The 27273-nt window shown below is 37.4% G+C and overlaps 1 protein-coding gene across 1 annotated transcript in view; it reads right to left on the reverse strand.

Moving 5' to 3' along the window:
• Window positions 1-27273, reverse strand: part of DPYD (dihydropyrimidine dehydrogenase) — a 342976-nt gene that overhangs the window by 91673 nt on the left and 224030 nt on the right. The window contains exons 15-18 of the mRNA XM_062581637.1: window positions 22804-22872; window positions 20170-20253; window positions 3436-3556; window positions 2385-2504 (exon numbers count right to left, since the gene is read on the reverse strand). Coding sequence (XP_062437621.1) covers window positions 2385-2504; window positions 3436-3556; window positions 20170-20253; window positions 22804-22872 — 394 coding nt within the window. The remainder of the gene's footprint in view (window positions 1-2384; window positions 2505-3435; window positions 3557-20169; window positions 20254-22803; window positions 22873-27273) is intronic.

A 27273-nucleotide genomic window follows, 5' to 3' on the forward strand; every position in this document is an offset into this window, starting at 1 on the left:
ATGGACCAAACTTATTGCTACTATAAAATAGCATTACCTTTAACTTACTTAAAAATGAATTTTCTCTTAAAATTAACTATTTGAAAGACCAAAAAACAAACCTGACTGGCTATATCACCTAATAAAATAGAACAAAATCAACTCAGAACTTCCAGCAAATCAACATAGAAAACCAATAAACTATGAAGTGACTTTCAGGCAAGGATCACAAAGCACTTCCCAACGGGCCTGTAGGCATGTAAGTGGTGTTATTGCCATCTAACAGACAGGCAAACATAAGCGCGGAAAGGTCAAACGTCTGGCTTCAGGCCACACAACCAAGCCCTGGCAAGGCTGGAACATGACTCGGAACCATGACCACCCTGTCCCTCGCTCCGACACGCAGAAAAGCTCTCCCGTGTTTTGTCTTCTTGTAAGCATGCTAACTCTCTCGATTTAAAACCGCTTTCTCGCTTTCATAAATTTGTGTAATGTTACACCCTGATCACTGAGCAGAAAGTATTGCGGTGTGTGGTGGAGCCTACTGACTTTATTGGCGCTGTGGCTTTCTTTTGCGCAATGAGTTGTGGGACTGGGACCTAGTGATGTCAATTACCAGCAAGAAACCTTGATTTATTTTTCTGCAATAATATACTCTTTCAAAACATAATACATTGACAAAACTTCCAGTGGTTTTCATATGCTTTAAATAACTAGATTTGCATCTTAGATAAAGGTGTATTCCAGACTGACATCAGCTATTTCTTTTGATATACGTAAAACTGCAGGAAGGAAAAGACATTTTTATATTTACACACACACACACATCCACACACACATATATATGAAATGGCAAAGTTTTCCCCAGGTCTAGGTTAGAACAGAATCATAAACCATGAAAATATGGAAATGCTGGCAGGCCTTTCCATGTGGCTAAGCATCCAGGTGCTGCTGTAGTTTACACTACATACATGTTTTAAATTTGTGACATAAGGACACTTTTTGTAATGCAGTCATTCTGTAGACTTTATTAGACAGACTTATGGTAGGAAGGAATATTCAGAAATTGCAACTTAAATAAGAAAATGTGAATGGTGTTACTTACATAAAATACTACTGCAATAGTTCTTTTATTAATTTTTAATGCACAGCACCCACTGTGACCTCCTTTATTTTTTTCCTGTCAGCATGGCAGGCTAGAGAAATTGAAATGGGCTGTAGCTGTTCTCTTTGTTTTCCTTCTTTCCTTCCATTTTGCATAGTATTAAAATTATAACATCTTATTGGACTGTCACTGTGATATAACCATTATGCAATAGGCATAATGATTTCTTCTGATTATTATCTCTTCCTTGCTTTTCAGCATTCTCTTAAAAACTCCAAATTCCATGCATTTATCTAAGGCAGTAAGGCAATTTTCCACTGAATACACTTGTGTGAATTAAAGTTTGTTTAAAAGGTATCTTTTGCTACCTTTCTTATCGTTCTGTAAGAATAGCACCAGTCACATAAAATAAAGCATTTTTTTTGCCTGTCTAGTCTCCCTTGATTACTTTTTTGGGGTGAGGTGGGAGGTTGTTCTGATACAGCAGTGTTTGACTTAATCAGGGGGATGCTATTACTTCTGTTATGTATATTTACTGCTACCTCTGTCACCAAGGAGACTAATCTCCATGCCAGTAAAGTCAAGAAGCTCACAATATTGTCTATACAGGGTCAAGTTCATGTTGTCACAGCAACAGAGTGCACAGGGCCAGTAGATTAATACATTAGTGTGCATAGGCACCGAACTGGAGTGTAAAAGTTTTGCTGCTGGTTTTAAAATTAAACTGTGAAGCGGCATCTGGAAATATGGTCTATACAAGATATTCTTGCATATTTCAAAGAGTAGACTACACAAATACACACATATTTGCTTAATAGAATCTATCATTTTCACCACAGTGGGAAGAGGACAAAATAATTGACTTGGAAGAGGCGTATTCAGTCGGGAGGAGCAAGGAAGGCCGGAGTTCAGGCTACGAAACCCAGACTGCATTGGGAATGTTGATATTTTCCCCTTGCGGTGCCCTTTCATTAGCCCCTGTCTAACGCGTGGCCTGACAATTGTGACAGAATGAAAAATTCTAGGAAAAGTGAGGGTCACAAGAGAAGAGATTTCCTTCCCTCTCTAGTGACCCTATCACAGTATTCTGATGCAGCATTTTACCATTAAGGAAAGGGCAACGCAAGAGCCTTCACACTTAATCTGTTCCATCTGTCATGACTATTAGAAACATTGACCAGCAGCGAGCTCCAAGAACTCAGTGTGGCGGCAGACATGATCTTCTAGCCCACTACAAGGACCTCCTGATGTTTTGTCATCCTCCAAGGAAGTACTATGCATCAAAAAGGGCAACACCTACCTGACACGCCACCATATGTGGTCCTCTGTCCTCCACCAACTGCTGGCCAAGGTGTGCTGTCCGCGTTCAGTCCCATCAGTCCCGACACAGTGTTGGTGGCTGTAACACCATCTGCACCGCCTGTGAAAGGAAAGGTCAGTCGCGTTTTGTTAAATAATGCGTATATGAACAAGGGGGGGGGGGAGGGAAATACGTATATGACCAAGAGGTGAAAAAAAACAAAAGAAAGACTGTGAAACTGTGAAATAACTAGAAATTCAAACGAACAGCTGAAGTCAGAAAGTAACAGACTGTGAGGGGATGTGCAGAAAGGTCTTTAAAACCAATCCTGGACTGAGAGATTTAACACTAGCTTCAAGGCAGGCTGCCATCAGCTGCAGGAGCTGTACGGGTTACACCTGGCACCAGGGAAACACGGGGCAGGCGGACAGCTCGCTGCCCTTCAGCTGCGCGGGACGAGGCTGCGAGCCTGGTCGCTCCGTGCCAGGCCATGCTGGCACCAGGCCACGCTCGCCCTGAGAAGCGAGGGGAAACACAGAGTGTGACGGAGCAGCCGTGACCGCGGTCTGAGTGACAGGCTAACGCACCCGCTTGGAAACCGATTTACTAGCATGTTGCATTTTAAGTCGTAAGGAGAAAAACAAGATTTAAATATACCTCAAATAGTGTATTTCTGTTTTCTCAGGACACGCACATCCTATTACTATACTACTACAATACTACTGAAAGTAGGAATAGGTGAAGATACAGCAGTATGGTTAACATATAAATATGATATAGATAGAAGTGTGTATATGAAACTACGGAAACACATGTGATTTAATGTTAACAGTCTAATACAGTTCTCTTCATAGATTGTTATATTCTATAATATGACATGGAAAACATCTAGGAAACCTTTGTGATCACTGCGCTTATTCTAAATAAATTAACTGTTTTCGTATTAACTTGTGTTGCTACTTGTCCTCACTTCCAACCTCCCCTCTCCCCCGAGTCTCCAACATCCTGCAGATTAGTAAAACTGCACGGTCTGTGCACTGGAGTTGGTTACCTTCCTGCGCAGCCACCGCAATTTTCACAATATCAGTGACATTTGGGGTCAGCTTGGCAAAGAAAGGAATCTGAACAGCTTGTCTAACCCAGCGACAGATGTTCCGTACCAGCTCTGGATCCTGTTCAAATAGGTCAGATAAATATAGAACATAATTAAAAGTAATATGAACAAAAGGCATATCAAGGCAATAGAAAACTTTGTTACAAGTGGCTATACTGTGATTTTGTGAAATTACATGTCAGGACTGAACCTCATCTCATTAGTTAACTTATTTCAGACACATCAAGTAACTGCAAATCCATTACAGAAAGGTTAGTTCATGAAAAAAGGAAGATTTGCTTTTTTTGAAAGACAAAGATACCACAAAACGTTCATTTCCCAGAGGGCAAAAATACTGCTTGGGTGACAGAGAGTTTATTTATCCTCTATTTTAAACAGTATTTTTTGGTTTTAATGACTCACTCTATGTAAAGTATGTTGAAAATAATCACTATGATGTAAAATAATGCAATCCTGAATATTGGCTGATTATACCTTGATCAAAACAAGGATGCAGGGCTATCAGAATGCAATTCAGCATTTCTGAACTCTCCTCTGACTTCAGAGAATAACTTGGAATGGCAAAAAGGTAAATGAAAGATCAAAATCTTCTCTTTTAAAGCTAGAAATAGAAATCCTCAAGTGGTGGCTTTTCATGATTTCCAGGCATCTACTTCCCTTATGGAATACGTATCATGTAGGGGGTAATTGACGATCCTTTCCATTGAAAACAGCTCAGTAGCACTAACATTCTGATTTTGACGCATACAGTAGTTATTTTTCAATGCAACCTTTAGGCCATGGGTTGTTCTTTTTTTTCTGTTGGCTAATGCTCCTTAACAAATATCTTAACGTAACACAGTAGCATAACCTGGTTCAAAAATGAATGGTGCTTTTACAAGATTTGGTACAAGTAAAACCTGTGGGTAGGCTTTGTGGTACTGCAGCAATTATTTACATTTACTAAATCTTTATCATTCTCACAGATAAATAAGTCTGTCATATATGGACAATTTTCTCCCATTTGGATACTGTAAAAAGTCTGAAAGCTGCACTGCTATGCCGTAGAATCTGAAAATGGGCTGAGAAGCAATCCAGTGCATATGAAGGTTCTCAGTTTAGTGAGCACACAGGAAATATTTCATTGGTGTTTTTGTCAGTTTACACCAGCAATTAAATACAAACATAAAAAATACAGACTCTGTTCCTAGAAGGTACACAGTGCTTTGCATGAATAGTAAAATCCTGGGACTTAGCTCTGCCATTCCAGTAAAGAGTGATCTCTCTGCCCATGCAGTGTCCACAAAATATGCATGAAAGCTGCTCTGGCAGTATGAAAGTAGTTACATCTTCAACTTCCATTTTTGTTTTGAATTTCTTTGAGGCCCAGTGCAGAAATGAGAGATAGAAGATATATCTAGAAGATATGAATTGTATAACCTTTATATTAATTCTTCTGCTTAGATATCCTCAAAATAACGTTCACGATGTTGGCACTTCGTAACTCATTATGCTGGCTTCACGGTTGCTTACAGTGCTGCCACAAACATTCGTTCTCCAACACAATTTAAAAAACACTGTTCTTTTGATCCATATTGAATAGCTCACTGGGAGATCTCTTCCATTCATATTAAACCAATTTCCATCCTATCTAAGACAACTTAACTCGTTTGTCTCCCTTAATAAGCAATAATTTCTCCCTGTTTCAAAAGATAATAAGTTAAGCTCTTTGTTTTCCATCAGTTGCGCTACTTCAATGCTAAAATTAATGCAACAAATGCAATGGAAAGGTTCTTCAATTTCTCAAGCTAGTAAACAGTTCAAATGATTGATTGTGCTGTTTGTACAGGCAATTCCTTTTGAAAGGCCCATTTGTTGGATCAGTCTTGGAAAACTGCCCATTTTTAGTTCCCATAAAACCACAGGTAACTTAAATGGAAAATAATTTGAAAACTCAAATGAAAGAGGTGAAATCTTTGGTTTTTCTTTCACTTAAAATTCCAAGGGGAAAAAATAGCAATCTTCATAGTGAGGAAATGTTTTTTTGTTTTAAGAAAAAAAAGAAAGAAAAAATTAATACAGTGCTTCATAGTGGCAGAGTCACTGATAGGAATTGAAACAATGTTGAATTTTGCATAAAAACAGAATTTCCATGAAATCTGTCAACTTTTGGATTGAAAATGGCATTTCCAAAATTGATTTTTCTTTAATCATTTATCTAATTCATTTGTTCATTCAGTAAATATCATATATGGATAATGCTGAATATCTTAATGAAAAGTTAATGTGAAATCAAATGTTTTCCTTTGTGCCAACTCCAGAACACATGTACATGTGAGAGCTCTTGCAGATTCCCTTTTCAAGGTGAGAGTCCTCCAGCAGAACTGCACTGGAATATCCTGTTGATCCCCAGTTTTAGCCAGACCAAACTTTGCCTTTTTCTGTTCCAATCAGCCCCAATACTTCTTCCTCCCTTTTCTCCTTTTTCTGCAACACAGACATTGCTCCCTTCTGCTCCCTCAGTCCTGTCTCCAGGTCTCTTCCTGCTCCACTCCCTCCCTGTGTAGCTCCAGGTTGGCCTGTCCTCCATCCACGAGCTGCAGGGACTCCAAGAGTCCAGTGGCGACAGCTACAACATGCCTGAGCTTCACTGCTGCCCAAGGGATTTCTATGAAATGAGCCACTGCATGAGAACGCCAGAGCTTTTATGCTCTATAGACAGCTAAAATGTTCTCAAGGAATTTCTCATTTACACTTCTCAGATTTTGTTAATATCCCTACCTATCTCTATCTGAAATGTTACATTTTGTTCTTCAGATCATGAAGAAAAAGTAATTAATTCATGTATGAAATTCATAATTTCCTATTACATTTGTACTGAGGACTTGGGAAAATGCACCATAATTTATCACACCGTTGAAAACAGTCAGAAGATATTCATGTGATTGGACCACTATATTTTCATATGAAATGCATGAGCTACATAATCCAGAGAAAGTTCCCTGGGAATTATACATCCTTTCCATCCTTACCTTTGGACTGAGAACAATTGCAGAATTCATACAAGAAGAAAACTTCTGATAAAGATTTAAATAATTAGAAGGAGAAAGTTCACATCTAAGTGCAATCACTGACTAAAGAATTTTTTGACTATATTCAGCAAAGTTTTGAAGTCAAGATCAAAAGTAAGAAGAGGGACAGCCTGACTTGTTCCTGTGCACCAAACACTAGGTTTAAAGTGTTTATATACAGGCTTTATTTTAGCATTGGTTTAAGCATTTTGCTGATTCAAGACCTCCCCTCCATTCAGATTTCTGGAAGATTCACTCTGATTTACAAATTCCATTTACTGATTCTTAGCAGAGACTGAATTTGTAAAACATTCAAAGGTTGAGAATATAACTTGTAAGAGAACATATCTTGAGGTACATAAATTTCACTACAAAAATCTCTGTTAAAAATACCTGTGTCACAGCTAATATAACAAAAATATCTTTTTTACCCCGGTCCAACTTTATAAAAGTGTCTGCAGCTTTTATCATTGACGCAGTGGTTGATGAAGCCTATATAGTGAAAAAATATTTTTGAAATGGCTTGATTTCTAAAATGTTATTAGTGGTAAAAACAGATGGGCATTTACATTTGCAAAATCAACAATATGAACTAACTAAAATACACTCTGCTTAACTGAGTAAAGGATTTTAATGCTTTTGATCTGAAATCTGCCATGTTGCTATAAATTACCTTCTTCTGTTACACATAACTAGGTTTCTAGGTTCTCATTAATGATGATTCAATGCAATTATTATAGAATTTGTAGCGTAATTTTATCGTGTGTATCAATCCAGAAGAATAAATGAATGCTTCAATGGACTTTTACATCCATTGGTAGCACATTTTATTTATCTGCTCTACTTTTTTAACAAATACCATCTAAACAAAGCCTTAGTAAAATTATTATCAGCTAAAACATAATATTGATCTACAGGAATCTGTTAGTGATTTAATACAATACAGAATCTCTTTTGATGTGAGACGTACATCAGTTTGTCTTCTATCTTCCTGTTCTTAATCAAATATTGCTTTTTTACTCCAAAGGCACAGGAGATTTTAATGTTACAGAGGTTGTCTTTTTACTTCCCTAAGCAGCAGTACAGAATCATTTTTCCTGAATATTCATTATAGCCTCAGGCTAGTTGGAGCTTTTAATCCTAACTACTCATTGCCAGTGGGTAGATATACTAGAGCAAAAACAACTATTCACCTTTTTTTTTTTTTTTTTTTGGCGAATGATCACATGATAAGCTTAACTACCGTCATAACTATAAGCATAAGTCCTCAGAAATTAAAGCAGGAAGTTGTCTACTGATTCCAGCTGGCATTGGTAATGAGATGAAACCCATGTCCTCATCATCCCCAAGGCATACAACTTGCATGTTTCAAAAACAGGATAAAAATGCCGTGCAGACAGTAGGTCACTGCTCCTTGTGTCACATGAAAAGGAACAAAACCACGAAGAGATTACCATGGGACTGTCTGGCTGTAGATTTGGGAAATTAATTTTACTACTACCTATCTTTCAGTGTTCTTGCAGGTCCTCGTTTTTACATTACCTTTTTATTGCACAATCGCTAGATTATATCCAAAACACCCCTCTGAAGCACAGAAGTACTTTTATATCTATCTAACAAATGAAGAGAGTCAGAAAGACTGAGGTGCAGCTCCTCCTTCTAGTGCCCAGTGTTTACTAAGTCATTTGCATAAAAATCCAAAGCAGCTCTTCTTGCAGAAAACTGAGCTTGGCTCTTCAGAATGCCTTAAACAGTGAGATAATTCTCACACTAACTACAGAAAGATTTTTAATTCTTGAATCTAATAAGCTTTTTAGAGTATTTGAATAACATAAAAGATGAAAATACAACTACTTGAACATGCTTTTCCTAACACCACAGATAATCCCTGGGAAGTCCGTATGTGTGAGTATGCGTATGCATGCATGTGTGCATATATATAGAATGTCAGTCTGAAGGATGCCATAAAATATCTGTTACAGAATCTCCCTTGAGAACTTCTGAAGTAAATTTACCACTTAATATAGCACATTAGCTGATCTTGCCTAATTACAGTTACAGAAAATGGACCATACCATGCAATCTCCACTTCATCCCTAATTACTATAATGATGGTAGTTCTACCTGACTAAGAACAAGGTAAGGACCTATACAATTAAGAGAAGTATGGAAAAAAAAAAAAAAAAAAAAAAAACCCACTCTTCTCAGCCATAACCCTGATTTTACATACGTATCAAGGCCTTCTTGCATAGGTCCAACAGAATTATCATTACATATCATCCTGATGATTTCTACAAATCCATTATCCTGACTCTGATGATGTGAAGTTCTGGATGGCACAGAGAATATTGCAAGATCCATTAGGGGCATGCATGTACAGTCCTTAAATCTCATCCATCACTAACTCTATAATGCCCTAAAAAACAAAGTTTCGGAAATTAAAATACTTTATTTAATGCAACCATAAGTCTGATCTTCCTCATAAACCTCAAATCTTTGATGGTCACAAAACTCTGTCTATCATATATGGATGGACTTTCATGGATTCATCATGCATTACATAAACATATTTACAATTTTAAATACTGATCCTTAGTTACAGAGGATTTAGCTTGTCCTTGTATTAATTTAGCACACATTAAGCTGGTATGTGATTCCTGTATCTGGTTACTAGGCAAGTGGTTCCAAGAGTCCCTCATCAGTGCATCCTTCTGGTGACACATTTACTTTCTGTACTGGCTTTCCATAAAAAAATGCAGCCCTTGTAGCCTTCTTGTAACCCTCCCATATCTGTTATCATTGGTTGATTTTTTTTACATAATAAGATGTTCTACCTGTAACTTCCTTATTCTCCAGAGCAGATACATTTTCTAAAATATTATGGATAGCTATGGGAAAAGGAAAGAGGGGTTTTATGTTTGGGAATGACATAGCCTACAAAAAGGCATTTGGAAACTTTATGAATGAGAATTTGCAAGATTGGGCTTTTAAATTTAATTCATCTGCCATTCTCACTTTACTATTTATTTCACTAGTAGCAAATAAGGGAAGAGTTAAACCTATCCTCAAGCCAGTATGTGGTCTGAAAGCCCAGAGGACCTAAAATGACCCCTCAAATGAAAACTAAGAAAAGGGAAAAGACTCTTCCACTGTTGGCAGCTAACCACCTGGCAAAGGTAGACTTTCTCCCAGGCCATGCTATGCTTTCCTTGCAAAAAATTACAGTGACACTAACTGCCACTACTTGCAATGTGTGTAAGCAGGGGCAAGACAGACTTAGACCAGCTTTCAAGGAAGTAATGGTCTTTTCTACAGATTCTTCACACAGTTAATATGCTCTACCTGCTCAATCTGTGTCTTTTACAGAGCTCTCTGAGATGTCCTTAGGAAATGTTCATTTGGTATGTTGTTATTTCAGATGCTTTTAGTATCTATTACATACCTCCTGGATCAAACATGGAAGCAGAAATCCATTAGAAAATAAGATTCTTTTTTTTAAAAAATAAAGATTTCTGTGCGTGTGTATGTGTATGAAGAGCCTTCAAATGTAAAAGAAAGTGAAAGTGTGCAAATTTCAATTTAAATTGCTGCAAATCAATGTCTTTGGCACAGCTTTTTTGCACATGCTTCTTTTCCACATGATGCTTAGCAAGACTATCCTTTATCCTCTTATGAGATATCTAGTGTTGCCTTCAAAAAATGGAATAACTGCAAACCTACCCAGAATATCCACAACACCTAATTACTGAATTGAAATTATTTATCTCATTTCAAACTTAATTAAAGCTAGCAATCTGTTTAAAGCCTGTCAAATTAAGGGAAGGATTTCCCAGGACAGAAGACAAATAACTTTATTTTTAATCTGGAGTAAAAAATGTTTCCTCATTTCTCAGGAAATCTCACAGAAGGATTTTGGTCAATATTGACTGCAGCTGTCAAAGAGAAAGAAATGAGGCAGCTTAACCTAAGGCAGAAATAACAGTTTTCACAGATGAATGTGAAGTTATATTAGGAAAAATTTCCAAAAATCCCTCCAGTCATACCAATGTGCCCCTGGACAGAATCATGTCACTCTGGAGTAGTGACAGACAGTAGACTCAGGCTTTGGTCACAGCTGAGTTAAGAAGTCAAAGCTCTGAGACTCAATCTGTACAAGCAGAGTAAGAGCAGCTATTGAGAAAAGCCAGCACAAGGCTATGGCACTGCTGTGGTTCACAGTTAGCCTACTTTGAAAAACCTACAGACAACCTGATGCACATGAAACGATTCAACTTTAAATTTAAGTGTTTAACAAAATATATCTTAAAAAAACTCATACAGATAGAAAAACAATTTCTTAATAAGCTTCCATTCTAGTAAATCACCATCTTCTACCTTCTTTTTCATTCTCATTTGGTCTTGCAATCACTATTTGTCCCTTCTTCAGCACTTCAATTAGAACCTTTGAAGGATGTTAAAAGTACAGAAGAAATAGCCTTTGATCACCTCTCTCTATTACAAATGAAAAAATGGGAATAAGAAGTTATTAGAGCACTTTCTTATTTAAGTGCACTACCAGAGCTACACAAGCAAACAAGGCTAACAGTATATTAAAAAAAAAGAAAAAGAAATAAACCACTCCAAAGTCCACCCACAGAAGACTGTACTGTGAAGTTTTTAACATACCACATCTAATACTTGCCAATACTAACACAAGTCAATATCCAAACTCAAGAATATATTTCTCAAAGTGCTGTGTGGGAGATCCAGTTTGGATTCCCTATTAATGTATGGCACTCCTACACACTTCCTTGAAAAAGTAGCACTTAATGACTGAAAAAATAACAAATATGAAGAGAAGCTCAAAAATGAGCTATTTTTGATTGACCAGTAAAAAAAGTACAAAATATAGATTTGTAATGTGAGTTGAAGCAATGAGAAGAGGGATATCAAGATCAAGCACAGCTGAGACTTAGAAGGCTTGGGGCTGCCTTTTTTTGGTCAGCTTTGCAACTACTCCCTTTTTCAGATCACTTTATTGTTTTTTGTCTTCTCCCTACACCTAAAAGAAAGGCAATTCAATTTATTTTGAAATCCAAGTCCTGTCTCTAAGTAGGTGGTAGAATCATACTGTTTTTCTTTAGTTCATAATTATTAATTTTTTTTTTAATTTAAAATGTTAATCTAAATGTCCCAAACAAACATAACTATTAGAAAATATTCTATTTTTAAAATAGACTATAAGGCTTTTTAAAAATTTAAAAATCGTAATTATATGATAAAAAACAATAAAGCTCTCTATATGTTTCAAAAGATAAGTCAGTTTAAACTGTAGCAATCACTATCTACAGCTATTGAATTCAATGTAACATTAAAGGACTCAAGCCCTACCATTATTCTCTTCAGTTGTCACAATAAATGTTAATATTAGTTCGCCTGAAAGGGTGACACACAGATTGTCAGTTCAAATTAGCAAATGATTTTGTTCCGAGTCCTATATACCAACTGGGCCTAAAAATTCCAAATTAAAAATGTGAAATTACACACTAACATTTTTATAAGCTTCTTGGAGATACTTAACAGGAAAGATTTATATATCAACAAAATTGGCAACTTAAAGAGTTGGCTAAATAAAAATGACATTTTCCTCCTGATAGAACAAAATATTTTATTTTGGTTGTTTCTATCTGACCAAAATAATGTTTCTCATATCACTATAGAAAAGTGGTACACAGCATGATTAAACAATATTTCAGCTCTTTAGTTCATGCAGAGGTTACCTCCTAGAAGGCGTAGCAGTTTCAGTAGGTTTGCATCATATATAAGAAATTTTAAAGGAAAGCATAGAACTTGAATATATGAGTACTGCAGCTAGAATAGCTTCCTCCTGTGCACAGGTAGGCAAGCTCTCTGTCCCCTTTCTATAACAAAGAAGGAAAAATATCAAGATACTTGTGGGAATCATAAATTTTTGAAACTGACAAGTTAAGAAATTTAAAATCTCTGCTCTGAGAAGTATTTCCCACTGAGTTTTAAAATAATCATCACATGTGCCTTCATTTAGATTTGATACACTGTAAACGACAAGCCTTTCAGTGCACTGATAAACTGCAGTAGGAGGCGAGGCAAAGTTTAAAAAGCACAAGCCTAATCCTGAAATTCTCATTTAGGCGATGAAGAGACTAGTTAGCATACTGTTAATTAACTTTATCAAATGGTGACATAAAATCGAAACCACGGAAAGAAAAAGCTATTAACGTGCATTGTGTAGTTAACTTTTATCAGGTAACAAGATGAACAATCTTAAAATGTTTTATTTTACTCACTCTCAGATATTTGTTAATAATTTTTTTTCCTAATAAATCCTGTTTACAGGACATCAGTGATATGAATAACTACAATATTTTATGCTGCAGCCATGTCAAAACAGCCAAAGGCAAAACAGTCCAGGTCAGTAAAAAACCAAAACATTTAACAATGTAATCATAGAAATGTTAGATTGTCTAAGTTTTCTACATTTCCCCATTCTGAAAGCTTTCAGTGTATTAAAGCGTAACTGCTAGAATAAATACAAATTGCCACTTGGATTTTAAGAAAATCATACTTTTCCTCCTTTCCAGGAAGCACTCACTTGCTATATATTCTGTCATATTCTAGTTACTGAAGTCTCATTAGAAAAGCTCAAAACTTTTTGTTTCCTTTTCAAAATACAGTATTCACAGACGTTTTGGCTGAACTAACCTTCTTTGTGATATCTGTGATTCATAAGGTAAACTCAAGCCGAAATGCTTGCCAGCATAGTGAGACTGAAAATAAGGATCTCAACTTGGTTTCCTATGTTTATGAATTTCAAGGAAATAGATTCTCTTCTTCATTTTCTAAGAAAATCCATTCTGAAAAGAACACTTTCCATATATAAATAAAAGTTCACTATGCATAAACAGTATTTAAAACCCTATCAACAACCATACTATGTCATTAAAAATTCTCAGTGAGTTGGGAGTGCTGTTAACATTATTGTCCTATTTATAAACTCTTTTTATTTTCTGTTTTGTGTAATTCAATTTGTGGAGTAATTCAATTAAAAATCCTTCAAAGCCGTAACAGGGATTAAATGTTGTCAAACTGCAATATAAAATTACAGAATAGTGTTCTGATGATGAATTTATTAAACTTTGCATCTCAATTTGTTTCTTCTTGAGTGTATGAAAAACAGAATTCTTAAGACAAAATAGTAATCAACTCTTGTACCTCATTATTAAGTATTGTCTCCTTTCGCATATTACAAAAGGTAAAATACACAAGCACTAAAAGGACATATATGAAAATGTGGAATAAATTCACTTAGAGTATAGCATTTCATTATACCTTTGAGGATAACAGAAAAGGAAATGAAGTCAGGTACTAGAATAAGGTGGCTGAGGTCACCAAGCTAGTTGTGACCATATAGTAAATAAGACTTTTCAGATCCCTACCGAAATTGTTCACGAGTCTATTGTTACTTTGAAAGCAACTCAGCAACAGGTTAAAATTATGAGAAGTTTAAAGAAGGAAGGAGTGAAAAGAGAAAGGGAACAGAGACATATGACATGGGAAAAGTAAAAAAGGGGACAAGATGTTAAAATAACAAAACTGAACTAGCTTAAATGATGACGTGGCCAAGGTTAGTGTAGAAGCCATGAACTTAAGCCCACCAAATATATCTTCTGGTCTCAGAAAAAATGTACTTAGATGTGTGTTTGCATGTGTTGAGTGTAAGGCCCTCAGTCAGTGGCCATTCTCCTTGCCCATTCTACATATTCCCAGCAAAACACCACCAGATGTACTCTGCTCGCTTCACGCAGGCACTCGCGCTGCTCCAGCAACCTCTCCAGACCTGCATCAATTGACTCTAGAAGATAATCTGGGCTGTATTTTTGTTCACTCCGAGTGTGAACTTAAGAGTGGTGAGGGGAGAGGAATCAACACCACTCAGCTCTGCTGTCATGACAAAACCGTCATCACTTGAACTAGGGAATCCCAGCTTCTGATGAGCGTGCGTTTTGGGACTGAATTTCCTGTGACTGAGCTTTTCCTTCAGCTGGACTATTAAGGCTCCTGTTCATATCCATCGGTTTGGGCAGTAGCCCATTTCTCAGCTCTACCCTGCTGCCTAGAGTTATGAGACCTGTAGAAATTCAATATCCCTGAAACACTTTATCTCTGAGAAATTTGACTGAAACAGGTCATTTGGCTGAAACAGACCTCAATAGAGGGACACTGAAAGACACAAAGACAGTGAGATGAGCTAGGCCTTATTTTTCTAAGTTTCTGACCAAAAAGGAGGTAAGTGGCCAGTGAAAGAGGACAACAAGATGTTTAAATCCTGAAACATCACCACAAACTGCACTTTGACTTCACTGGCTATATCCATTTTGGGAGACAACATTCCTCCTGCTGCTAGAGCAGAGTGTAATACAGTCTTGCTGTACTTTGCATTAATTTGTTGCAGTTAACTGATACAAAAGAGGAGAGAGAGAACTAATACTGCCTGCAGGACTCAATGAATTATACTTAAGCAGCATATTATTGTAGGGGGTAGTAGAATGCCACATGAACACAGATATAATCAAATTCTGTTTGGGGCATCATTTATTTAAAATACTTCAAGCTCCTTGCCTGTAGAGCAACAGCAAATTATCATGCTATGCTGTGCACTTCAATTAAGAAGCAGCCTCATCTTTCCTATTTCCAAGGTACAGCAGAGCAAATCTAATTGTACCATACAGCCAGTTTTCATCTCTGTAGAGTAACCAGTGCTTCTGGTTTTATTTTGGTTTTGTTGCAGTTGTTTTTAACAGATTCCTCTTCTTGTGAACGAGGCAATGTGGGCTTTTATGAATCCTGCCTCCTAATTGCAGGCAATAAACATAAACACAGTCAGCAGCAGAGACTGTGGCAACTAGACTTTAAGTAAAATGGAAATAAAGGTAAGAAAACAAATAAAAAGCAAGTTCATTTTACATATGATCTGAATAGTTAAACAACCAGGATCTGTATTTCAGTGCTCATGAGAGAGAAATACGTGTCTCCTTCAATATAAATTAAAAAAAGTAAACAGTTCCCAATACCTATAGCTTAAATAGTGAGATATGCAAATATATGTTATATATTAGAGGGTTAAAAGGTATGACTAACTAATGGGAAATATTTATAAGCCAAGATGTTAATTTTTAAAATATTTGCTTATAGCAAAAAGAATCTCTATTCTTGCACTTCAGCTGAGATCTTTTGAGTATGACAGACTAAAAAAATAAAAAGTCCAGAAGCATCCTCTGTGCTTTGTTAAGTTTAACTGATGTGTTGTTTTTGACTTGAGCTCTCCCTATCATATTGACCATCTCCTCTGATGTGACCAAATGAGTATTTGTGCTTCCCTTTATCCACTACTCATTTTTCATCACTGGTATAAACAATGCGGTGCTTTCAGATAGAAATTTAGTGTGGTGAATCCACAGAACAATAGAAATGCTAGTCTGGAAGAACTTCTGGGGGTTATCTTGGCCAACCTCCTGCTCAGAGGGAGAGTACTGCCGACACTGCATGGGGTCTGCCATGGCTTTGCCTACCTGAGTCCTGAAACTCCGGAGATGGAGATCACACAACCTTGCCAGGCAACACGCTCCCGTGCTGCATTACCCTCTCAGTGAATTTTTTTCCTGATGTCCCACCTGAAATCTCCAGGCTGCAATTTGTGGCCATTGCCACATCATCCAGCGCTACCGAGAACCACTTTTCCTTGCAGCTGCGCTTCTGTAACTCCCCTTCAACAGCTGTAGGCTGCTCTTTCCTTCTTCCCACTGCTGTTCACTCCCCACTAGGCCACTGAGATTCACAGAGATTTTTGAAGACTTTGGCTATCGCTCATCCCAGCCAGTCTAACTCTAATGATTCTAAGTATATACAGCATTTCAAATATGGACCTGAGATTTCATCGGAACAACACAGAATGACACAAAACTTGGCAGGAATGCAACATCAAGCCCAGATTATCAATTCAGCTGAACTACTCATTCTCACTAGAATACCTGGAGAGAATTCCTGACTTTTGGACCAAAAATAAAAAGCCAAACACTGACATTCATGGTTTTAAGATCATAGTATTGGTCCTGAATGTTTAATACCATTTTAGAAGCACGTGTTAAAAATAAAAAATTTAGAGAATCTTTGTGTGGTTTCTAATGAAGAAATACAAAGCTCACCACAAATACAATAATAACCTGCTGTTCACGATATTGTCTTTACATTTATTATTAAATGTCTTGCAAACTTTCATTATCTAATTCAGAGAAAATCTGTAGTACTGTTAGTACTGTTAGTACATTAGTACTGTTTAACTTCATGATAAAAAATCTCTTACAATTTTTTAATGATCTACAGCTACAGTTGGACACTTATGAAAGAATACAAATCTTAACTTTTTTATCATTAATCAGCATTAGTAAATATAGTTGACATTTTATACACAACCAGCTTTAAGTAACTTATTGGCAGAAATACAGATGCGTCTTTAATATTACCCTCTGGCTAGCTATGCTGTTCAGGCGCCAGCGTGTCTGCACTAATGACTTGGAATTAAAATCAAATAAAAGCTGAGAACTATAATGCAATATAAAAGAAGCAGCCACTTTTAGTACCATCTCTTTATATATATTATTTGGATGTATCTGGAACTCAAAAAATTTATAGTGATATAAACAGTGGAAGTGTCTTAGAGTAGATAACAAAATAAGAGAGAGAGAAAAAGTGAATCTGATGTTCCCAGATTTCTACACTTACCCTTAGGCACACCATAGGAATTGAAATGAAGAGCAAAAGTAGACAGTGTAATTAACCTTTCTTTTTTCTTTTTTTTTGTTAAAAAAAAAAAAAGCAGAACCTTTTAGACGTTAAAAATTGTGAAAATACACATACATGTATTTCTGTCTTTATTTTTCATCTCATCAATTTCTGCAGTTTCCTGAGGATTTAATGTGCTTAGGCATGAAAAGGGACCTAATCCCTAAGAATTTTTCCTATGAAGATCTGGATTAAGTTATCAAAAAGATTTAAGAAAACCTGCTTCACTGTACAAACAGGAAAGCAATTCTGTCTCTCAAAGCCTCATGCGCTGTTGTTAAGGCACTGAATACTTTCTTCCAGAGAGTATCCGAGTCCTCTCTTCCCCACATAACATACATACCACCCACTTGACTTTACCTCTGGAAAAAAATGTGTTAGGAGTTAAGCCAAAATACATCCCAGCGCTTTCCTGGTTTATGAGGGGACCTCCAGGGGACTCCATGTGTGGAACTCCCACGAAGGGCCACTGATGGACGCCCCAGCACATATCATTATTTTGTCCAGTTTATTTTCAGCCTTTGCTTCAGCAAACTACATTTAAAGTCACTATAGTTTATCACAGCCAACTCTGAGAAAGAACCACTGGATTTGGCCCTCTAAAAATCACTTGTTTTATTTATTTTATTTATTTTATTTATTTTTATTTATTTATTTATTTGTCTAAAGAACTGGATTTTTTTCTGAGCTCTCATTTTTGGTAAGAAAGTTAAGAAAAAAAAAGATATATTTAAGTCGGTAATAGTATTAAACATTCAAAAGAATATCCATATTGTATGTGGGAGTGAAAAATACTTTTATTATTATACAAACATATATGTATATATAATGTAATCTTCTTCCTGCTTTATGGATCTGATACCCTCCAAGGACAGTCACAAATCCACATGATAGCCCCGAGTGCTCAAATTTTGCATTTGGTTGTCTGATTTTACAGTAGCTGAAAGATACGTAAAAGCTCATGTAGTCAGACAGCTCCCTACTGACTACACATCTAAGCAACTTCACATGCATATATTATTCCAACCAGTGCAGGTTGGAAATAACATATGCTTAAAAGAAAGAAAAGAAGAAAAAGAAAAAAAAAAAAAGAGCTTGAAATGAGCCTATTTCAGTTTCCGCGTGAAAATTTCAGGACTCTCCCTGACTAAATCACACCCTTCCACAGGGTTTTGCCATCTCATGTGGAGACGGTCCAAACTACTGAGCTACACCATGCAGAGTGAAGGATGGGAATTGCTTCACAAACTGACAAATATGGCTATTACAGCTGTTTGTTGATAAACACACTTTTGAAAAAAAATTAATAATAACTACTACCATTTTCCTAGAATGGTCCTGAAGGCTTTTTGCAATTTTTTCCCCCTCTTTTAATAAAAACTTTGGAAAATGACCACTGGCCATGAAAAGCATCTAGACTAGTTTCATTAAAACTAATAATCTATAGCAGGGAGAAGACTGACATCATTTTGTTCCAGAAAATAATAAAAAAGTCTCATGCACTAGGCCTGACAATATTGTTATTATGATAAAACTTCAACTGAAGTGTGTCCACAGTTCCACTGAAATCATTACCGCTCCCTTTGTATCCCTGAGAAAGTTTTAGAGAGTTAATGGCTTAGTTATCCAGCCATACCTAAGTTCTGAAATCATCTGTGTTTAGATGATAGAGTGAGGATGAATTAAGATGTCAACTAGCTCCCAGCAAGAGGATCCGCTTAATAGTATATGTGGTTGTTAGGGTATATAACTGTGATCCCCATGCTCCATCCTTCTCCTCCTTTTTCTCCTTGCCCGACACAGCAATAAGATGGGAAATCAAGCACTAAGAAGCTAGGATTTGCTACATCAATGCCTAAATATGCAAACTCAGCTCAACTCTGTGCTTGTGTACCTGAAGCCTGGAGGCTTCAGCCTTTGGAAAACTTAAAGGCCAAACTAAGAAAAATCCTTCCTAAGAGACTGAGTGAACCAAGTTTCTCAGAGACTTCCAAGATTACTGCATTTGGGCATGTTTCTGAGCCAAAACAAACTTCAAAACCATTGCCAAAACATGCAAAATTCTGAAAACTTTGGAGAGAGATGAATGTAAGAATTGGTTTTTGAGAGTGTGTGTTTTTCCATAGGCAAAACAAGACACTTTCTCCTAAATAAAGTCATGGAAAGTATTGAAAAATCTTGTATTAGATTTCAGCATGACAGACACACCTGGCACAGATAATTCCAATCCAAGATCTACATAACTATTGGATCTACACACTGCAGAACATAGTTTTATAATAGGAAAAGGTAACTGTAGGTGGCACTACCGGAATGTATGCCATATTCTGCAATTCTCAAATAGAGTTAGGTTCAAATGCTAAAAACTGTACAACGAAACATGTGAAATGTGTGTATATCTCATGTCTTTCAAAATCATTATTGATATACACCATTTGTACTGTGTTGTGATCTAAAAGATATCTACAGGGCACTGCAGTGGAAACCAAAAAATTCTTGTCCAAGCAGTTTTTAGAAATTATCTGTTTTACTATTATTTCCTGTCAAATACATAATGCATTTTTATTCTCAGCAAAACTAAGCATTTTGTATATTCGTAGCTTCTGTCATTTTCCACTTTCAGCAATGAATATTTAAACACATTCAACCTAAAAATCTCAAGCCAGTAATCTGCTGCTTGCGTCTTCCCCCCGAGGTGTAACTATCAGCACGCTAGTGCAGGATTGCCGAAGAGACATGAAAGAGATTGCTGTTACAGTCCTACCTGCCCACAGGCCAGGCCCATGCCTCTCTCCCCCATGCCATGAGGACATGATAAATTTAACTCCAGCGCATCTGCTCCAGCAACCTATGAAACATGCAAAAGGGAAAAAAAAATTAATCCTAAATAACGTAATCTTTCACTGTAGGACTAACCATTCATGTCAAATATTTTTAGATGCTTGATTTATTAGAAAAAAAAATTGAGAGAAAGCTGTTGTTCTGATAGCCTGAAAATGAAATGTGTTGATCATTATAGAGAAAAATTTCAAGAATTGATGTGGCTTTCCAAAAATACAAAAGAAAATAAAGTAAAAATTAAATAAAAAATAGACAATCGAAATAAGGAGTTTATTCTACAAAATATCAAAAAATGAGATGTATAATAGGGCCTTCCTGAAGCAATGGGAGAGAAGCTCAGCAGTTAGTGTTACACAAGTAGCTTCTGTGCTCTGAAGAACTGTGAATCTTAAGAGTAAATTTCTCTCTTTTCCTTTAATGGATTTTGTGCCTCTTTATTTTCTGCAGATGCCTGTGCCACAGCTTTTGTGGTTAAATATTTTGTTTCTGAAGTCAAACAAGAGTACTAAGAAAAGTCCATACAAATGCATTAAGTGTATTAATTTCTTCAGCCCCTGCCGTTAGTCAAGATTAAAAAGGAAAAGAAGGTGATGTGTCTAAGGGCAGCACACACAGACATTTCCACTTTCTCCCTGCTGAATTGCTCCTGCCTAAGATGAGGCTCTATCCCTTTGCCTTCTATTTGGCTGGAGCCAGTATTTTGCTTTGCAGTTGCTTTTGTTTCTCTTATTGACCTGAAGTAACTTTTGCCTGCTGTGTAGGCACGGTTCAGCAGCTCCCGAAGAGCGCGGTCCCGGAGGAAGGCATCCATCGTTTTCAGGAACCTTCCCCTCGCCGGCGAGCTCTGTGAGCTGGGGCCGCGCAGCCGCCGCTCCCGCGCGCCCGGCCGACCTCCCGTGGGAACAGCTCGTCCTCCTGCGCGGAGGCACCTCGCGACCTTCCGGCGCTGGGGCCCTTCGGAAAGCCACGTCTGTTACCTTCTGGACAGCGGCTTACGCGCGCGATAAAATCTCGCTGCTCCTTAAGCGGTGGATTCCAGAGTGCCCCAACAGGCGTGACCCTTTCCACGGAGCTGAGATTAACAATTACTTTGCTGAAGAAAGTTATGTTACATATATGACACACTACTAAATGCATTTAAATACTTACTCTTTTCCAATGGGGTAACAAACATAAAAACACAGATTGAAAGTACCTGTCTTGAAATTAGATAGTATTGTCACTGTACTAAAAAAAAAAAAAAAAAAAAAAAAAGAGAGAGAGCAAATGGCACAATAAAGCCATTCATCACCGTCAGTTTAAAAGCAGTAGAGCTCGTGTCAAGCATGGATTCCACAGAAGATTTCATGGTCAATTAGGTAAATACAGGTATAAAATGGACTAGTGTTGAAGATCACAAAGCCAATTACCGATGATGTTTAATTTCACTTCCCTAAGTCCCTAAAGTGATTTTTTCCCTCACAGGTTTAAAATGTCCAAAGAAAATAGAGAAGTGTCTTCCTGTACTACCATGAGAGGTTTTAAAACACTGTGAATAAAGAAGAAATGGTATTCAAATATACATACGCATGCATATAGAAAAAACATGCTTTGAAAACATCTTTACCCATAAATGTATATATATATATATATGTGTGTGTGTGTGTACATACATATACATAAACTTTTAAACATACATACACAAAATAAGTATTTCTTAAAACAACTAATGCTGAGCTAAAGGTAACAATAATGATAAGTTAATAGTTTTTTCTTTACAGTTTGTTAAAGCCTTCCTTTACTGGTCTGACTGTATGCATTTTATCTCCTCTAGATATTTTTTTCTGTGATGAAAAATTCAGTTTTGTTTAAAAATCACAACTTCCTGTTATACCTGGATATACACATCTTTCCAAACAACAATATTACTGTCTTAATCAACTGTTTCCAATACTATTCACTACAGACATAGGAACACATTTTTAAACAGTTTTTTCCTTCAAATTACTTCAAAATTGAAATTTCAGGTATATGGTCTTTTTGCATTTCTGTAAGATTGGATTTATATTATAGGAAGCCTGCTGACTGCTATTATATACACTGGCTTTCTCTCCTATCATTTTTGAAAGTCTGTATTAAAACTGGAATAGCATTAAATGAGCCTTTTATACTTTAAATATTGAAGAGTTTTATATTCAAAATTTCTTCTGGTCCTGTCAAACTAGTATGCCTCTAGGCAAGGTAAGATCAAGTTAAGCTCTCAAAGGTAGAATTAAATTTTATCAGGGCATCCGTCATAATATACAGTTTGCTTAAAATGCAAATAAAAAGTATATAGATTCAAAGTCCAAAGGCTTTCCAGGTACTGTTTAAAAATCCAAGGGACCATTTCCTTTAAATTTACATTTCCATCATTTTAATGAAAATGCAGAATAAACAAATTATAACGAACACGCTTTAGATACTCATTTTGTACTTCAAATCAATTTCTTTCAAGAAATTTCTTATCGCAGCTCTCATGTCTAAAAAGAATAAGACAGACAAAACTGATGAAGAAACACATTTAGGAAAACATTACCTCAGCCGTTTTTGAAAGCTCCGTCCAGTCATCTTTGCTATAGCTGCTCATGATACTTGCAATTAGAATCTGAAAAGAATATATATGCAGTCATTTTAAGCCGAGTTACCAGATTTTGTTCATTTTAAGCTGAGTTACCAGATTTTGTACACATCACAGTACTGCGATTCCAAACAGTAACTAGTTGTAGATGGGAACTACTAGCTCTACATGGGAACCAAAGCACTAGAGATGAAAGAGCAGAGTATGAAGCCACCTATTTTATCAATACCAAGTCACTAAGGAAAACTAGCAGTCCTATTCAAACATATGCATCCTCTCTGGCATAGATTAAAAGCCTTTTTTTATTAGATACAATAATTTGTATCTAATATCATAATTTGTATCACACTCATTGCTGGCTATGATTTTATTCCACACTTGAAAGAGGAAAAGCTTGTCACTTCTACACAATCCTTTTTCTATTGCAAACAGCCTTCTATATCATTTTAGGACAGACGCTTATGAAATGGAATTTGCTCTACCATCTATTCGATATTCAAGATAATTTGAGTACTCATGAAAAAAATAGAAACCTCTGAAAAAAATCTGTTTTTATACATCAGAATATTTCATTCAGGTTACGAAAGTCTATGAGAAAATTTTAGAGTAAGAAAGTCCTTAAACTACTGTAATATCTGGAAGTTTACTAGAAACTGTATCTTGTCAATTTTACACTTTTTGTAGGTCAACTAAAGCCAAAAAAAAAAAGAAATCCAACTCAAAACATAACAACATGATAAGGATTTTCAGATAGTAGTCTCAATGTAAAGTATATCAGAATTCAGCTGTAATAAAACCCAAATTTTTCAGCAGGGAAAGCTGTGGGACAAGGGTGACCAACATAAGTAGCTGAGTTAGGCTTTATTAATGAAATTTGAAAATTCTGCTGGGAGTGTATGAAGGAGGAAGAACAGGATACATGATACTTAAAAGAGCTGTTAATTAAGGCAGTATATTTTAAAATACTGGTTCCTATTCAATTTTAAAATTAAGTGTATACTTCTGACAGAAACAACGTAACAGTACAGCGTTTACAGTAACAAAAATAACTGAAAGAAAAAAATTACATTTCTGCTGTTGCGACTCACAGGAAAACCAAGATCTCAGAGGACATAATAAAATTTTAAAAATACTAGGGTTTTTATTCTCTTTGTATTCCAAAATGTTCTCTTATAACTTGAAATGAAACTTAATTCCTATGTGGAAGCAGATGCTGCAGCACTCCATGTTAACAAACTGTTCTTCCTCAAGTGGCTTCTCTTCCTCTAAACGTCTCTAGAGTTTTTCCATCAGTCCCAACGACCAAAAATAAACTCTACCAGATTTCGGCCTCTCTTTGTTATTCTAACGCTTTTACCTGTCTGGTCAGAAACGCCAGCTTTTCCAAAGCAGCCCACGGCGACGAGCCGCGGAGCCCACCCGCAGCCCACCCAACAGCGGGCTCTCGCGGCAGGGCTGCGCCTGGCCGAGCCCAGGGCCCCCGCCAGGGACCTCCTCCTCCCCGCTCCCCAAACCCGCGCCGGCCGCACTCGCACGGCCTTAGCTTCTTTGAACCCCTACCGTGAGGCCAAATCACGCTGGTCTTGCTCACAGGAGTAGAGCACCGACTAGTAAGCAGATCTTACAGCAACGCTGCGGCGCAAGCGTAGTAAGCGGTAAGCGAAGGTTGGCTGAACTGCAGCCTTGTCATAGCTTGGATGAGCTGCCCAAGAAACCACGCATGACTAAAGCCCAGCGTGGCCCCTGGCCCGTTCCTTATTCCAGATCTGGACCACACCAGGCACATATTTTTTTCCTCCTCTTCCTCAGCAAACGGCTATTTTGCCTGCTGCGTAGAGATCCCGCATATCCGGCCCCGCAGGTGCAGTGCCCTCGCTGGTGATCGCGGCGACAGGCGCAGCAGGACAACGTCTTCAGACCCCAGCATGACACAAGGTGATAGACAATTCCTCCAAATGCCTGCGAGCGGATAACTGCGCGTTTGTAACATCTGACACTGCACTTTGTACAGGATTTTCTTGATCGCTCATGGAAGAAGAGTGTCTAAATAACCACTTTTGGGGGGTGGAGGGAACGGAGATGGAAATGGGAGGTAGGTAACGTACCATTTAGGACATGATTATAAGATGAATATACCGTAGCTAAAGCACCTAGTAAAAACCTACATTTCACACAATTCTGTAACTAATGCATTAGTAGTTGTTCTGCTTAAAAGGCACTGACAAGGTACTTCTCCTAATCCTTAAAATATTTTTTCTCCCTGTTTATAATAATCCCCTGGAAGCTTAAACTAGAATCTATTTCCCTTGTGAATGTGTGTTTTTTTTTTTTTTTTTTTTTTTTTTTTTTTCACTTCTATTATCTCTATGTGGAAGTTTCAGGAATGCAGTAGTATTAAGAAAAATAATAAAAGGATAAGGTTCACCAATGCATATGTTTTTAAATGATCTTTCTCCCCTAACATTGAGAATGTGATGGGTTTCAAAAGGACCTATCTTGAGTGAGATAATTCTGAGAACACCTATTTAAATGAGGATGGCAGTAAACCTGAGGTAGACAATTTGTCCTGTACTGCTCTAGGGAACAGGGAGTTCCAGTACATTCAAAGGTCCTGAAAAATCTCAGAGGGTTGGATTTAAAAGTGAACATTGTTAGTTCCTTCAAGTTTAAGAAAACTTCCCAACAGTCACAACGGAGTTGCAGTCCTCCACCCTCATGCCAGTAATAACCATATTTTCATGGTTTTCCAACACTGGCCCTTAACCCACATCTATTCTTAAACTCTCCTTCCAGATCTGTCCATAATCTCCCGACACTTAAGCAAATCCGGTCACCACAACCACTGCAGCTTTCCCTTCCTTTCCCTGCACCTCTCACACCAGGCTTGATTAATTTAAACCTGAGGTAAGTCCTGCCCCACGTGTCAACAGATATTCCACAGAAACACTGCTGCTGGCTTCAACCTGTACCTCATTCAGCATTCAGAAACACTTGCAAGAATCCCCAGCATTTTGTATTTGATTTGCAAATTCTATGCAGAAATACAGATTGTGAATATTTTCACTACGGGAATGTTCCCCTGAAAGCTGTAAAATCAAGAGTTTTCAAGGAGGCAGAAGGATTGTTTTTGTAAGTTACCTGCTTGAGAAGGCAAAATGTGAAAAAGGATAGTTGCTATTTATAGAGAGAATCTGGAGATTGAAGACTATATTAAGAAACAGATTTCAAATGCCTACAAAATTATTCTAAATTGATCTTAGCTTGAGGAGGTATTTGTGTTTTGGTTGGATAGAAAGACTTCAATCTTCCTTTGAAGACATTTTTCTTACTCACTAACAACACAGTATAGCCTTGCCACACGGTCTGGTTAGTCTGAACAAAACATGCTTAACCGAAATCCATCAGGAGGTATTCACTAGGAAGAAGAGGCTCAGCATTGAGGGTATAATCTCTCTAAAATAATAGCAGAAATAACAGACTTAGTTCATCACGCACCATGGGAACAGATACCTACAGCTACACAAGCACATTTGGAGACGATAACTTCTTGGCAGCCGAGTCTTTATTTCACAGCATTAAATTCCCTCTATCCGCAGGAGGAGTTTGTGCGGTGAGTCCCGACCTAGCCCTCTCTCCCCTGAGCACAGTAACCAAGCCTCATGCCTGGAGCATTTCCTGAGCACCCTGCACCCGTGTAGAGATGACTGCAGTGCAGCCTACCAGCTGCTGGTGAAAAGCGAACAAAGAAAAGTTTCCTGAGCAGTCCTCGGCTATTTCACAGAGATGATAAACAATGCTTGGTTTTTAAATATGTAAATAAAAAATACACCTGATCATACAGACATCTCAGTTTTTTTCTTATATGAATGAAAGATACAGACTCTATGCCAGATTCTGCCCTATCCCATAGCTCTTAGATGCAGCCTTAGTTGCAAAATAAGACCACCAAGGGAATAGCAAAAGGAACATTTTGGGTTGCATACGGATTTTCCAGGCTTGCACAGCTAGCCTCTGTAATCCTGACTCTAACAGAATGTCAGGTTCAGGAAAAATCACAGCTATGCCACGTTTGGCCAGCAGAAATGTCCAGCTCTAAGCCACGCTTGCCTCCTTGCCATTACTACAGCTGTAGTAGTCCTCTGCTTTTCCAAATAGTCATCAGCTGATGAAATGGTCACTCTCAAAATCATCCCTTCTCCTTTATCTACTAGGAAACACAGCTCTGTCTGTTACGGTGCACCATATTCACTGCTTGTGCTGTGGCTGAGCGGAGACTCAGTTATGGATGAGGCTCTGGAGCAGGTGCCGTGCAAGAACCCTGCCCCAGCTAGTATACAATCTAAATAAAAGACAACTCTGAGAGATGAACTGGGACAGACTGAGAAACAGAGGACTAAAAATCAGTTTGAATCTTAGAAAACTAGGAAG

This window comes from Rhea pennata, chromosome 8 (assembly GCF_028389875.1).
Source record: "Rhea pennata isolate bPtePen1 chromosome 8, bPtePen1.pri, whole genome shotgun sequence".
Classification (NCBI taxonomy): domain Eukaryota; kingdom Metazoa; phylum Chordata; class Aves; order Rheiformes; family Rheidae; genus Rhea; species Rhea pennata.